The 13,233-nt window shown below is 40.6% G+C and overlaps 1 protein-coding gene across 2 annotated transcripts; it reads right to left on the reverse strand.

Moving 5' to 3' along the window:
* Positions 1 to 677: 677 nt before the first annotated feature.
* On the reverse strand, positions 678 to 6,993 carry LOC126391965 (CUB and zona pellucida-like domain-containing protein 1). Of its 2 annotated transcripts, XM_050047021.1 has the most exons (9): positions 6,547 to 6,993; positions 5,983 to 6,124; positions 5,714 to 5,857; positions 4,578 to 4,636; positions 3,373 to 3,563; positions 2,890 to 3,290; positions 2,460 to 2,559; positions 1,576 to 1,780; positions 678 to 1,384 (listed from the first exon to the last, which is right to left on the reverse strand). In XM_050047021.1, the coding sequence occupies exons 4-9, from the start codon at positions 4,612 to 4,614 to the stop codon at positions 1,248 to 1,250; spliced, it is 1,071 nt and encodes a 356-aa protein (XP_049902978.1). In that variant the 5' UTR covers positions 4,615 to 4,636; positions 5,714 to 5,857; positions 5,983 to 6,124; positions 6,547 to 6,993; the 3' UTR covers positions 678 to 1,247. The 2 variants fall into 2 exon arrangements, with proteins under 2 accessions (XP_049902978.1, XP_049902988.1); XM_050047031.1 differs by lacking the exons at positions 5,714 to 5,857; positions 5,983 to 6,124; positions 6,547 to 6,993 and having other exon boundaries at positions 4,578 to 4,716.
* Positions 6,994 to 13,233: the final 6,240 nt, after the last annotated feature.

The raw sequence follows: 13,233 nt of genomic DNA on the forward strand, positions 1-13,233 counted from the left end.
AAGACATACTATGCAGGATTTTCCTAAAAAACAATGTGTAGACTTATACAGAAGTAATCCCTCTCAATCACCTCTTAGGACCCCCTCAGTGTGTGGTGGTTGATTAATCTAATGAGACTTTACCCTGCCAGTATTTTCTTATTTTCTTTTTATTTTCTGTGTTCGGGACTTTTATGGGCCTCAGGTAAGGTTGGGGCTTAATAAAAACATAGCGATCAGGTGCCATACTGTGAGTAGCAGGCATCCAAGAAGCACAGTGCAGAAAAAATGCAAATATAGCGAGATGAAATGCCAAACAAGAGAGAAACTGGGGTTGGCTTTTACTTTCAATTTCACTGGCGAGCTTGTTTAGAAATGGTAACCGACAATCCTGCATACCTTTAATTTGAGATGCCCCCACAGTACATAAGACAGCAATACTTACAAATGTGACAACTTTGTTGTATACTTTTAAAGTTTATAATCTTCCATAACTTCTGCATCAATGCAGATGTCATCATTTGATTGCTGTACAAATTATGAAACGTGATGAACTTCAGAACAGGAAATTATTCAAAGTAATGTCTTCTCTACAGACTTGAAACAACATTGGAACAAAAGAATGTGTTGGTGTGGAAGAGAGAAAGAGAATTATTGTGAATAAAAGCAAAAATATATGTAAGAGAATAAATGTTTTTATTGATACATTTAGCAAGTGAATCATAATTGACTTTGGTTAAGCTGTAAAGGGCTTTGACAGGTAATGATAACATTTGGCACAGGACTGATTATGGTGATTATGACTAGGTAGGACTACATGTATAGATCAAGATACTTGTTTTAAATCATACTGGGATACATAATAGTAGATGCGTTTGAAAAGATAGGGTTACAAGGTTACACTACAAGTGAAAAGTCAGCTAGCAGTTGCAGTACTGGTTGATCATCCTTTCAGTGCTGATTAATATGAAACTTCCTTTCTGGTTAATTGTTCCTCACTAAATATTTTCTGTCATATAGCTGTATTTCTAAAGGTGTAGATATAAAATTAATTCTTTTAACTGCACACATAACTAGATACTTGATAACTCAATCTGATAGTAAAACTAACCAAAAAGCTTTATGTAGTCAAAGCAAAAAGTAATGCTGCACTGCCTTCATTGGGTTAAAAATCTTAATGCATGTTGCAGCTCTGTCAATACCTTAATATGTGATGTTACACATGGCAGTATCTAAGACAGAATAGGTGTTTTGCACACACAGCTGTCTTAACTGTCATATCTGGGCAATGGTTGGTATCTGACCCTGGATATTTTGGCTTTGTACATGACCACTGCACTGATCATGCCAACAGCTGCAAGAAGACATCCAGCAATGAATACCAAGTTCAGGTTCAAGTTGATCCCTGGAGAAAAGAGAAGCACAATTTTATTTTCATCTTGTCTGAACTGGGACTCAAATTAGGCAGGTGTGCGGTTAAGACAACATTTCCTGAAAATATGGTGATATGTAAATATACGTAAATGTTATACCTGTCCCATTTTCACTTATAAACATAGTTGTCTATCAAAGAGAAAACATTTCCTCTTTTCATACCTGGGTTTCCGGTGCTCTCTGCTGACCTCCTAAAGCGCAGGGGACCCTGGGAAACCAAGTGCCTTAAACTCTGAGTGACAGCCTGTCTCTTGCGGCGGCTTGTGATTAGATTGCCTGGCACTGATACTGAATTGATGCATCCTTGCGAGCACCTGGTGTTGGGGACCCCTGCTTCACACATCATGACCGAACAGCTGATGTACACCTGAATGCAGCAGAACACACTGTCATTATATCAAGTGCTACATGTTCATTTAAAACATCTTTTTACGAAAGCCACACGTCTTAACTCTAAAACAAAATGTGGAACCAAATCTCAGAGAGGCAATAACCATTTTTGAAAACTGATTTAAAAACAAGACAAATAATACATGCCAGGAACTGGAGTGTGTCAATGAAAATATAAAAAGGGGAAATTGATTATGTTTCTATAAACGATTAAATGGAAAACAGAGACATGTAAAAGTCTACATGTTTTGTTACACTCGCACTGGTTATATTTGATCTGCTTCATCTTTTTGAACAACCTTTTAATGTTGATAAATTGCTTATTTCGGATTGGTCCACCAACTTCTCATAGAATTATTTTTATATCTTTTGATCTATTTTCTTTCCTATTGTACAATTTTTTTTTTGCAATAATACTTTGGAGAATGTTTAGTTTACACCAGTTATTGACATGATAAGCATGTCAGGTGTTTAGAGATTTACTTCTCTTTTTTTGATTGGCTGTTACGCCCTGTGGCTTCAGTATAAAGATGTGTTGTTTCACACTGTGTCCACATAAAAAGAGCAAATTATAATTTGGACCTATTCATTGAAACATTTAGGAATATTACAGAGACAATTTTAGTCCCTTGCTTCAGTCTAACCACATTCTTTACCTGGTCATACATGCCGATGAACTTGAAGGCCTCCATGCTGAACCGGAATTCTCTATCATGGGAGGATGGATGGACAACAACAGTCGGGTCCACATTACACCTAGTCAGAGCAAAACAAACAAACAAAAAGGTAAGAAATATTGCTTCTGTAACTCTATGCTGGTGGGGGCTGTATAGGGGCTGAGGTATTGTCCTATTAAAGGTATTTACATGATCAGGATGATAAAGATGAAGTAAGTGAAGCACTGAGTTTTGCATCCTGACATTGTCATACTGCAGAGATGAGGCATCTGCAGTGTGAAACACTCGGATGGAAGACAGAAGGACATATCATTTTCATCAGTCTCACTTACCTCTCATATAAAAGACAACAAATTACAAATACATTGTTCTGTTCTGTGTTGCCACTTGGTGGTGTACTCATACCTACCCGTTTTCAATGATGGAGTAGGTTGGCTGGTAGTTTGGGTTGTCATATGGTGCAGCTCTGCAGGACTCCACAAACAGCTCGGTGTTGTTGACTGTGGAGGTGGCCTCTATCTGCATGTGAATCTCGCTCCCTACGTCATACTCCAGAGGGTATGAATTTGGATCAGCCATGGTTCGGTATTGGTTGGTGGGATAGAATTCAAATTGGTAGGTGAAAGTGCCAAAGCCTGTCTCACACACTGTGACATTCTTCCTGTGCACTGAGAAGCTCTGTGTAACATTTCCACGTTTGGGGTACTTGCAGGAGAACTGCACCTCCACCATGTGTCTCCTGGTGATCAGATCTCCTATGTTGTCAAGTGTGGTGATTTCATTCGTGAAAGTTAGGTCGTCTTCATCTTCCTGCAGAGTTAAAGGTTATCAGTCATACTACTAATGAAAACAACACTAATAACGGGTGACAGAACAAATGACCCTGCGTTACCTCTATCTGAGTGCCACAAGCATTGAAGGGGACCACAGCGATAATGTGAGTGCTGTTGGAGTTTGTCTGGAGGCTGCAGGCTGTGTTGACAGGATCATTAAGTCGCAAATGATCTTCATGGAGTCGAGGGAAGGAAGCTTTCTCAACCTCGACTGTCATTGTGGACTCATCGCAGATCACATTGGCTTTAACTAGAGCAAGATATGTAGTATACATATATATTGAAACAATTTTGAAAAATGCTCCCTGCTTAAAAACTGTGTATATCTTTTACAAAATCAAAATCAAAAAAGCATATTTTTCCTCTTACCAGTAGTGCTATTTATCAGTCGAGATTGTTTTGGTGTGAGTTGCCGAGTGTTGGAGATATCGGCTGCAGAATGGAACTAGATTGCACTCGGCTTGTGGTGCTTAAAACATAAGGATAAATCCATTTGAAAAACTCAACAGCAATGTCTCTTTCCTAAAATCATGACCTGTGAGCAGTTTTATGTTGGAACTATTTTCTTTCACCTAGCAGAAGGAAGTGTGCCGCTATGCCAGGATTAAAGGCTACTGCTAGCTCACCTGAGCTAGCTAACATTACAGCTCAGCAGTGGAGGACACCATTAATGTTTACATCTCTTGTTGTCTGCCTGGGGAAAGAAAATAGGTCCTACACAAAACTACTGACAACAAGGTCTGTGTATTATCTTGCGTAACTGGGTCAGGATTTCTGGAAAGAGACATTGCTGTTGAGTTTTTTAAAATGGATTTATCCTTATGTTTTAAGCACCACAAGCCCTGCGCAATCTAATTCCATTATACTGGAGAGAAGGCACACATCTCTATGGCTGATATCTTCAACACTCAGCAACTCACACCAAAAATATCTAGTTGGATAAACAGCACTACAGGTAGGAAAAAAAAAATTTGATTTTGAGGTGAACTGTTCCTTTATATTTTAGAAGACATACACAGTTTTAAGCACAATGACCTTTAAACAAAACTTTTGACTTGAAAATATTGGGAATATGATTTAGATAATATTTACTTTTCTCTGATACATGTTGCATGCTTACTATTTGTCTGTTGTAACTAGGAAGTAAGCAGGTGTTTATTAGCAGAATATCAAGGACACCGCCACTACATTTGGTGAAAGTATACACCATCATAGCTGTACTTACACTACAAAATGTTAACATTAAAGTAGCCTTGTGACTCACCCAGCTCCCTATGGACCTCCACCAGAACACACCTCATCTCGGACTGATAGACCCGAGACCTGAAAGGCATAAGTCAACATTGATTTAACACTTTAAATGAGGACCTGCAAGTCTTTCTTAAAATTATTACTGCTGTTTGTCACAGTGTCTCCTGGATTACTGCTGTCAACCACGTTGTTTGTTTTCCTTCCCCTCCCCCCTCACTCTGCACTCTTCCACACCATTCCCTCCATTCATTCCTTATTGAACTTTTGTAATAAAGACTGCTAACCTGCCGTTGTCTGCCTCTGGGTTCTTCTGCACTAGCTGTGACTAATTACAATTACACTGACAAAAGTGTATATGTTCACTTTAATGTAGGGTAAAAAAAAGATATGACAATTTGTTTGATTTCTTGATGTTCCTGTGTTATGTATTATGTACTGTAGTGAAGACTATTTTTCTTAACCCTCACAGCAATCCTGATAAACAGTAGGGTATAGCAGTACTTTAGTGATGACTAGTTTGAGTTTGAAAATGCAGAAGGTATCAGCTTTTGAATTTTTTTTTTTTTTACTTTTGATGCACATTTTCCTCTGACATCACATTTTTAATGAATAAAGTGAATGATTTTAAATTGGCAGTTTAATAACTTTCTTATTTGTTCATAGCTTTCTTGATTTTAATCTCTCAGAATCAGTTATAATATGAGCAGTGTGCTGCTCTAACTTGTTACTTAGACATGTAGTTCACAAAACACCAAACACACAGAATGTTTCTTTGGGTGCTTTCACACCAAACCTGTTTGGTTCGATTAAAAAAAACTCAGGTCTGTTTGCACGGTTAGTGTGGTTCATTTACTCCTCTTGGTGTGTTTGCAAAAAGTCAGTGTGAACAGGAACTGAACCAAAGCTAAAATGCAACAATACATCCTTTTTTCCCTCTGGTGCGACCAAATGAACCCAGCTCATGTGTGAAAGCACCCTTACTCTGAATATGGATTTGGAGTGGTTACAGTGATGGTAGCTGTGATGGTGTGTGACATGATCAGTGGTTACAGTGGAGCTGTAAAATGTGCAAAAGGTGAAATCGTGTTGTAACCCAGACACATACACACATATTAATTCTATCACAATGGAAAGGAACCCTCGGCTCACCCAGTCACTGATTCAACAGCAAAGCAGATGGGGAAATGTTCTCCCACGTCATCCGGTACAGGCGTCCACCTAATGACAAACTCGCCATGTGTGTTCCTGTGCTTGCTGATATTCAGCGGTCCACTGATGATGACATTATTTATTCTGTATGAAAACAAAATGAAGAAACCAGATATTTCCTCCTCATTACCGATGTTATCGTACTCGCTGAAATGATGACAATGTTTTGCTGCCACAAGTATACACTGATCACATAAATTCTCACTTACGTTCCATATGTAGCTAGTGCCTTCACCCTGAACTCCAGTTCTTTGTTGGCCTCTACTTGAAAGCGTGCTCCATTATTAGGCGTTGGATGCACAAGCTTTGGCAAGTAAAGTCCCTCCTGACATGAGGGAGCAGGTGGGTCCACTGGAGTTAAAAAAAAAAAAAAACAGATTTATTGAAATTCTTAAGTGCAAAAGCTATTGTATTCTGGCCACACTGAGCCACCCAGTGATGCTTTAGCAAGTGTTTTGGATTATCTGTCAAAAGTAAGATTTCTGCTGTAACATTAGGCTGCACCTAACATCACACAAAGGCCAAGTTCTTTTTCCTAGAATTTGGGTGGCTTGACTGCTATTGACTAAATAAATAAAACGTTAGAAGTCTATCTATCTATCTATCTATCTATCTATCTATCTATCTATCTATCTATCTATCTATCTATCTTTCTTACCATGACATTTTCAACCCAATAAAGCTAGTGCAGCATCACTTTTTGCTGTGATGTGATAAGTACATTGATTCATAGAAACAATGACAGTAATGAGGACAGATAAAATCAGACTCACCAAGAAAGGAGAACTGCAGCGTTTGTTGGCTGAGTGGGTGTTCAGGGCTGGTTGCAGGTGTTCTTGGGGTTGTAGTCCACCATGGGGTTGTAGAATGCCACCACCACCATGGGTGTGTGTGTGTGTGTGTTGGTGTAGTTGTAGGATGCCACCACCATGGGGTTGTGGGTCTTGGTGTAGTTGTAGGATGCCACCACCCTGGGGTTGTGGGTCTTGGTGTTGTGGGATGCCACCACCATGGGGTTGTGGGTCTCGGTGTAGTTGTAGGATGCCAGCGCCATGGGGTTGTGGGTCTCGGTGTAGTTGTAGGATGCCACCACCATGGGGTTGTGGGTCTTGGTGTAGTTGTGGGATGCCACCACCATGGGGTTGTGGGTCTTGGTGTGGTTGTGGTTGTACTATGCAACCACCACCATGGGGTTGTAGAATGCCACCATCGCCATGGGGTTGTGGGTCTTGGTGTGGTTGTGGTTGTAGTATGCCAAGACCACCATGGGGTTGTAGAATGCCACCACCGCCATGGGGTTGTGGGTCTTGATGTGGTTGTGGTGGGAGGAGTTGTATAATGCCACCACCTTGCGGTTGGGTATCTTGGCGAGGCTGTGGTAGGAGGTGAGGTATAATGCCACCCCCATGGGGTAGTTGTATGATAGAAGGATCGTTTCTTCCTGCTTACAGCCAGTGGAATCTTGGCGACTCGGGATCCATCGCTGTAGGCCAGAGTGATGGGGTTTTGTGGGAAGTCCTCCACCACCATCTCAAATCCATAAATATTGTTGTTGGCACTGGCAGAGCGGTAGTGTAATGAGCAAGAGCCCTAAGAAGGTGAACATGAGGTAGTTAAGTGGGGCAAACCTAGTTCTGTATTGTACAGTGGTTTAGGAAATTAATTTTTTAACTAACCTGATCTAAATCAAAGCCTGAAGGCTGGTCACACCTGCCACACTCTATATTTCTTATATTTCCATATCTGCATCGAACATTGTCACCATCAGGATCAGAGGACATCAGCTTGTATGTCCGTGGGCAGTTCTGTGGAACCCTTCATAGACACATAAACAAGAGTTAGTGGCAGTCTCCAAGGATCCTTTACACAAAAGCATCAAATCATCAGAGTTACAAACATGGGTGTCTGTCATGGGTGTAATAAATGGTAACAGAAAAAGCAGGAAGTAATACAAAGCCACTGACATGCTGGTAATGGTGTAATGGAGTTCAGAAGAACAAATACTTTTAGTGTAATTCATATTAAAAAAACAAGGAAATTATTTTATTGTTTGGTGGGAAAAAAACTCCAACTTTATTTTTTCAGACATCTATGTATTTCCCCAAGTACTACAGTAAGTCAGAGTAAGTGAACACCCTTTTTATAAGATGAAAACATGAATTTAAAGCCACTAATTTGTGTGTAATTGTGTATTTCCAAATTATTCTGATGGCATATGTTTTTGTTTGACATGCTGTAGTGAAAAAAATGTTGACTGGGACCGCTACTGCTGCCACAGTGTCTTTTTTTGTACTACCACTGGGGGGCGACAAAGTAGCATGCTTTCTACAGACTCTTCAGAAACAAATGAATTGTGGTGAGCCAAATCATTTGGTGCAAACTGCCCGCCTCTCGCCCAATGTAAGCTGGGTTAGGCTCCAGCCCCCCCCCCCCCCCCCCCCCCCCCCCCCCCCCCCCCCCAANNCCCCCCGCGACCCTCAAGAGAATAAGCGATTAGAAAAGTGGATGGATGGATGCAGGGGACTTACCGTAGGAAAGGTAGAATTCCAATGTCTGGTGAATTGTTTGGTTTTCCAGTGTCAGATCTTGATCCCAAATCCACTGAGGTTAATTGTCTTGTATCACTGACCCCGTTCCGCGTTCTGACCCAACAACAGCCGATTTGCCTGGTATATGTGGAAACAAAAGTCTTGAAATACTGCATCTAACAGCTGCTACTTTTATTATAACCAGAGCCACAACAACTACAATTATGTGCAACTGGATGACTTTATGTAAATGATGCTGCACAAACTGTATTCAATGTATACATGCTAAGAACAGCAGCAAGAATACATGTATATATATATATATATATATATATATATATATGTATATATATATATATATGTACATCTGAAGTCAAACTAAAAGCTCACCGCAATTGAAAGGGTTTGTCACTTGGGACATTTCTGGTAATGACTCTTTCAGTTTCACACCAGTCTTCTGCTGATGCATAGTTTCTCCTGTCAATTACACCTTGTTGATTTATGGTTCTAGAGCCACAGTTGCCAGTGTAACAGTTCCAGGTGGTGTAACTACAGCCATCATAGGTTTCCCTGCTACGAAATTTCACCTGTGGAAAAAGATCATACAGTTAGATATGGTTCTTCTACCACAGCTGAGGACATTTTTGTAAATTACATATCTGTATATTTTAACACACCTGTGATATCACTCCTATCCATTTTGAGGAGGTGTTAACAACAGCAAATGTAGCCGAAGTCCATATATTAGTTACAAAATACAGTTATATTTAAAATCATAAAACCAGTGATATTGCAATATGTCAAGGACTTTTAGAAATAGTCTAAATAGGGTAAAGATACATCAGAAAAAGGTAGAGGGAAAAAAGCAACGTGTGTGGTAAATAGCAGTCAATCTTTCATCCAACAGTTCTTCTAAAATTTCAAGTGCCATCTATAGATTTAGTCAAGCATTATTCTCCTCAAGGTACAATTATTATTATTATCATTATTTTGCAAAGTAGTTTTTTTTTTTTTTTTCCTAAAGCAAGACTGAAAGTCAATCGTTTTCAGCCACTGGGAAATTCCACAGCATTTTTCTTTTACCATGAACAACTATATATAATTTTGCATGCATATATCAATCAAAGAAGGTTACAAGGTATTACAACATAAAATAATTCATGGTGTACTCAAGTTAACCTGATATAAGTGAGAATGTAGAATACAACTAAGACAAACAACAAGACTAAGATAATAAATTAAACAAATTCGTTTTACATTCATCCCGTGTGCAATTGTTACTCCCAGACATAAAGAAATGTGGGTATACAGTTGGTACATGTCGCACCAAAAACCCTTATTGAGATGTGATAGGCATCTGCTGTGGACACGTGTATGTAAAATAAACTTAAAGCACTAATTAAAAAATATGTTTTTATAGGTTGCTCTCTACCCCTTAAGGAGTAAAAAATTCAAATTCAAAAGTTAAAAAGGTTGCCCCCCTTTAACAAGATCTTAAGGGATGCAGCGTGCAAGCAGCATCAGTATCAGCTCTGTTTATGCACTCAAAGATGCTTTACAACATGAAAAGATTTTAAAAAATCAAGGTAAATTAGATTTTTTTTTAAAAAGAATCAAGGTAAAAGACATTTAATAAATTGCATTACTACAACTGAAATTAATGTAAAATGTTCTATATTCTACCAGAATAATCACAGAAATTAGCTCTCACCCTAAAGGTTCCATCAGGGTTTCTTCCTTTGAAGCTGAAGCTCTTGTGCCCACCTTGCTGATGTGATGCAGATGCCAGTGAGACCAGGAGCAGCTGAAGCAGAAGCACCAGCGTGAAGGCCATGCTGCCTCAAACTCACCTCGGTCTCGAGGTTCTCTGCAGCTCACATCCACCTGCAGCATCTTTATATACGCTCGCCAGAGAGGCTGGTGACAGTCCTGCCAAGTTTAATGGAATGTGCACTGTGTTTCACAACAACAGGTCAGCTGAAAAACTGGTTTCAGAAAGCATACCAGATCAAAAACATTTTACCCTGTTAACACGTACAACAATACCATGTTAAAATACCATGCTATTGAAACACAACTTATGTAGGACAAGGAGTGTTTCCTGGCAGCATGCAGACATGCTGTTCTCGTTGCACATGTTACGGAACCGAAACCTAATCAGCACATGGATGAGTTGTACAGTCCTGAGGCCGTGGGCAAAAAAGAGCGTCTATGTCTCTCTGTGGAACACCGAGGCAGGATAAACCGGTTGGTCAAAGAGCTTCTCTGCCTGGTCAGGGTGTCATGTAGTGGGTGGGAGGGGTTGTCCATGATGGTCAAAAGCATCTGTGACATCCTCCTTTCAGTCACCACACTCACTGGATCTAATCTGGTCCCAAGGACAGACCCGGCCTTCTTCAGCAGCTTATTGATCTTGTTATCCTCTGCAGCCTTCATGCCGCTGCCCCAGCATGATAGTGCGAAGAACAGCACGCTCCCCACCACTGAATGGTAGAAGGCACTCAGCATTGGAGCAGAGACATCAAATGACCTGAGCCTTCCCAGGAAGTGGAGGTGGCTCTGGCCCTTTTTGTATACTGCCAGCGTGTTCTCACTCCAGTCCAGCTTGTTATTAATGTGGACTCCCAGGTATTTATAAGACAGTACAATCTCCACATCCTCCCCTCCAATAGAGACTGGGGAGATTGGTGTTTTTTTCTTCTTAAAGTCAATTACCATCTCTTTGGTTTTCTTTATGTTGAGGTGCAGATGGTTCTGCCTGCACCACTCTGCGAAGTCATTGACTAGACCTCTGTACTCCCCCTCCTGTCCCTCTCTAACACATTCAACAATCACAGAGTCATCTGCGTACTTCTGGAGGTGGCATAACTCTGAGCTGTAACTGAAGTCAGATGTGTAGAGGTTACACAGGAAGGGAGCTAGGATAGTCCCTTGGGTGGCCCCTGTGCTACTGACCAGTGTACGAGACATACAGTCTTGCTGCCGCACATACTGCAGTCTGCCAGTCAAGTAGTCAGTAGTCCAGACCACCAGGGGGCCATCTAGCTGCATGGCCAGCATCTTCTCTCGCAGTTACAGGGGCTGGATGGTGTTAAATGCGCTCGAAAAATCACAGACTGCAAACTGCAGGGGGTCTTGGTAGTCCTTCAACAGGGGTCGCAGATGAGCCACTACGAGCCTCTCCAGGACCTTCATGGGGTAGGAAGTTAACGCCACAGGTCTATAGTCATTTAATTCCCTGGGACAGCCTTTCTTAGGCACAGGGATCAAACATGACGTCTTCCACAACACTGGTGGTCTTTCAAGGGACATACTTAAGTTGTAAATGTACAAGAGGACTCCACATAGCTCATCAGCACACAACTTAATGATTCCTGGTGTAATGCCATCAGGGTCGGACGCCTTGCCTGATCGGAGCCTCTTCAGCTCCACCCGGACCTCATCCAAGGTGAAGGTAGTGTGAGTTGCAGTGGTGGTTGTTGTTAGCAACTGTAACAACTACATCAGTCAAATGGTATTCAGAACTCCTCTTCCTGTAAAAAACAGCTTTTCTACATCTGTTATCACAGTCCAATGATACTGTGCAATCAAGGTATTTTGCTTCCATTTATCTGGTGAAAAATAGAGGTGCGCACAACTCCAAAATCTTAAACAATATTTAGCTGGTTGTGGCATTAATCCAAAAACAAGAGACAGAAACACAGACAGAAACCTTTTATTAGCGCCTAAACCTCTGTCTAAAAGGGACTCAAAGATTGTGTTGGCTACTAAGTATTCCCAGTTATCCCGTGATATAAAGAGGTGTGTTATTAGTTGGCCAGTCTTTCAAAGATTTGCCTATCTTTGCCAATAAACACATCTGGAGCCCTAGAGATACCTTGGTTAGAGCTGACTGTTATGAACCTTCTATACATGTCTTTTGTCTAAATCACCATGTGGTAATTTCCCAGGTTTGAGCTGTGCCCAGTGTAGTGCTATGATCAGAGGTGATGTTTTTTTTGGGTTTTTTTTACATCCTCATATTGGTAAAAAGTTCAGTATCAAGTACATGATCTCTAGTAGATTCAAATATGTGGTCTATCTCTTGAAATGTCACTTTGGGTTAGCATAAAGGTAAACAAAAAAAAAAGAAAAAAAGAAAGGAGGTTGGAAACAAGGATTTCTGAATATAAAAGTAGCATTAGGAATAAAGGTGAAAAATTCCCTGTGGCCAGAAGCTTTCATTCAGCTGGCCATGATATATGTTCCCTTAAAGTTCATGGTATAAACACTGAACATGCTTTTAAAATGGGTGGAGACAAGGACAAGTAAAGCAAGTAAAGTAAAAATTTATTTAGATAGGACTTTTTGCTGACAAAGGTCACAAAGTGCTTCACAAGAGCATTATACAACAAGAAAGAAAATATAAAGACAAAGTGACTATGTGAGCCACATATTTTTAAAGGACGTAAGGGAGCAGGCACAGCATTCCAAAATTTAAGCGCTACAGCTGCAAAAGCTCGATCACCATGTGTCTTAAAGCAACTAATGGAGTTTTTGAGCCCTCAGAATATATATCCAAGATCCTTGTGATGGTACATCAACTCATAATAGGTTGGATGACAAACATGAGACATGACAGATGAGAGCGTCTGTTTCACTTGAACTAGCACTATGCAGTTTCGGGGTTTGGGTAGGAACCCAGACACAAAAAAGACTACAAAATTTGGCTGCTTTACAGCATATGTCATATCCCCCTCATCTCTTTAGAGTAGCGTAGCCGAACCGAGGTGAACGAAGTTAGACGTGGTGGTCAGGGCTGAAGCGACAAAGAAAAGGAAGAAGGTGAAGGTGTTGTCCAAGGAGACAAAGAAAAGAAAACGGGAGAGCGATAAAACAAGAGCTCGAACAAGGATTAATATTGGCCCGGCTCTCACACGAGGCAAGCAAAAT

This window comes from Epinephelus moara, chromosome 1, assembly GCF_006386435.1.
Source record: "Epinephelus moara isolate mb chromosome 1, YSFRI_EMoa_1.0, whole genome shotgun sequence".
Classification (NCBI taxonomy): domain Eukaryota; kingdom Metazoa; phylum Chordata; class Actinopteri; order Perciformes; family Serranidae; genus Epinephelus; species Epinephelus moara.

Bases quoted from the DNA above. Each gene is read 5' to 3' on its own strand.
- LOC126391965 (XM_050047031.1), bottom strand. From the start codon at position 4,647: ATGCCTTTCAGGTCTCGGGTCTATCAGTCCGAGATGAGGTGTGTTCTG. The intron at 1,781-2,459 runs GTAAAGAATGTG...TGCTGCATTCAG, and splicing joins TCATCGGCATGTATGACCAG to GTGTACATCAGCTGTTCGGT. The intron at 1,385-1,575 runs GTATGAAAAGAG...TCTTTTCTCCAG, and splicing joins AGAGAGCACCGGAAACCCAG to GGATCAACTTGAACCTGAAC.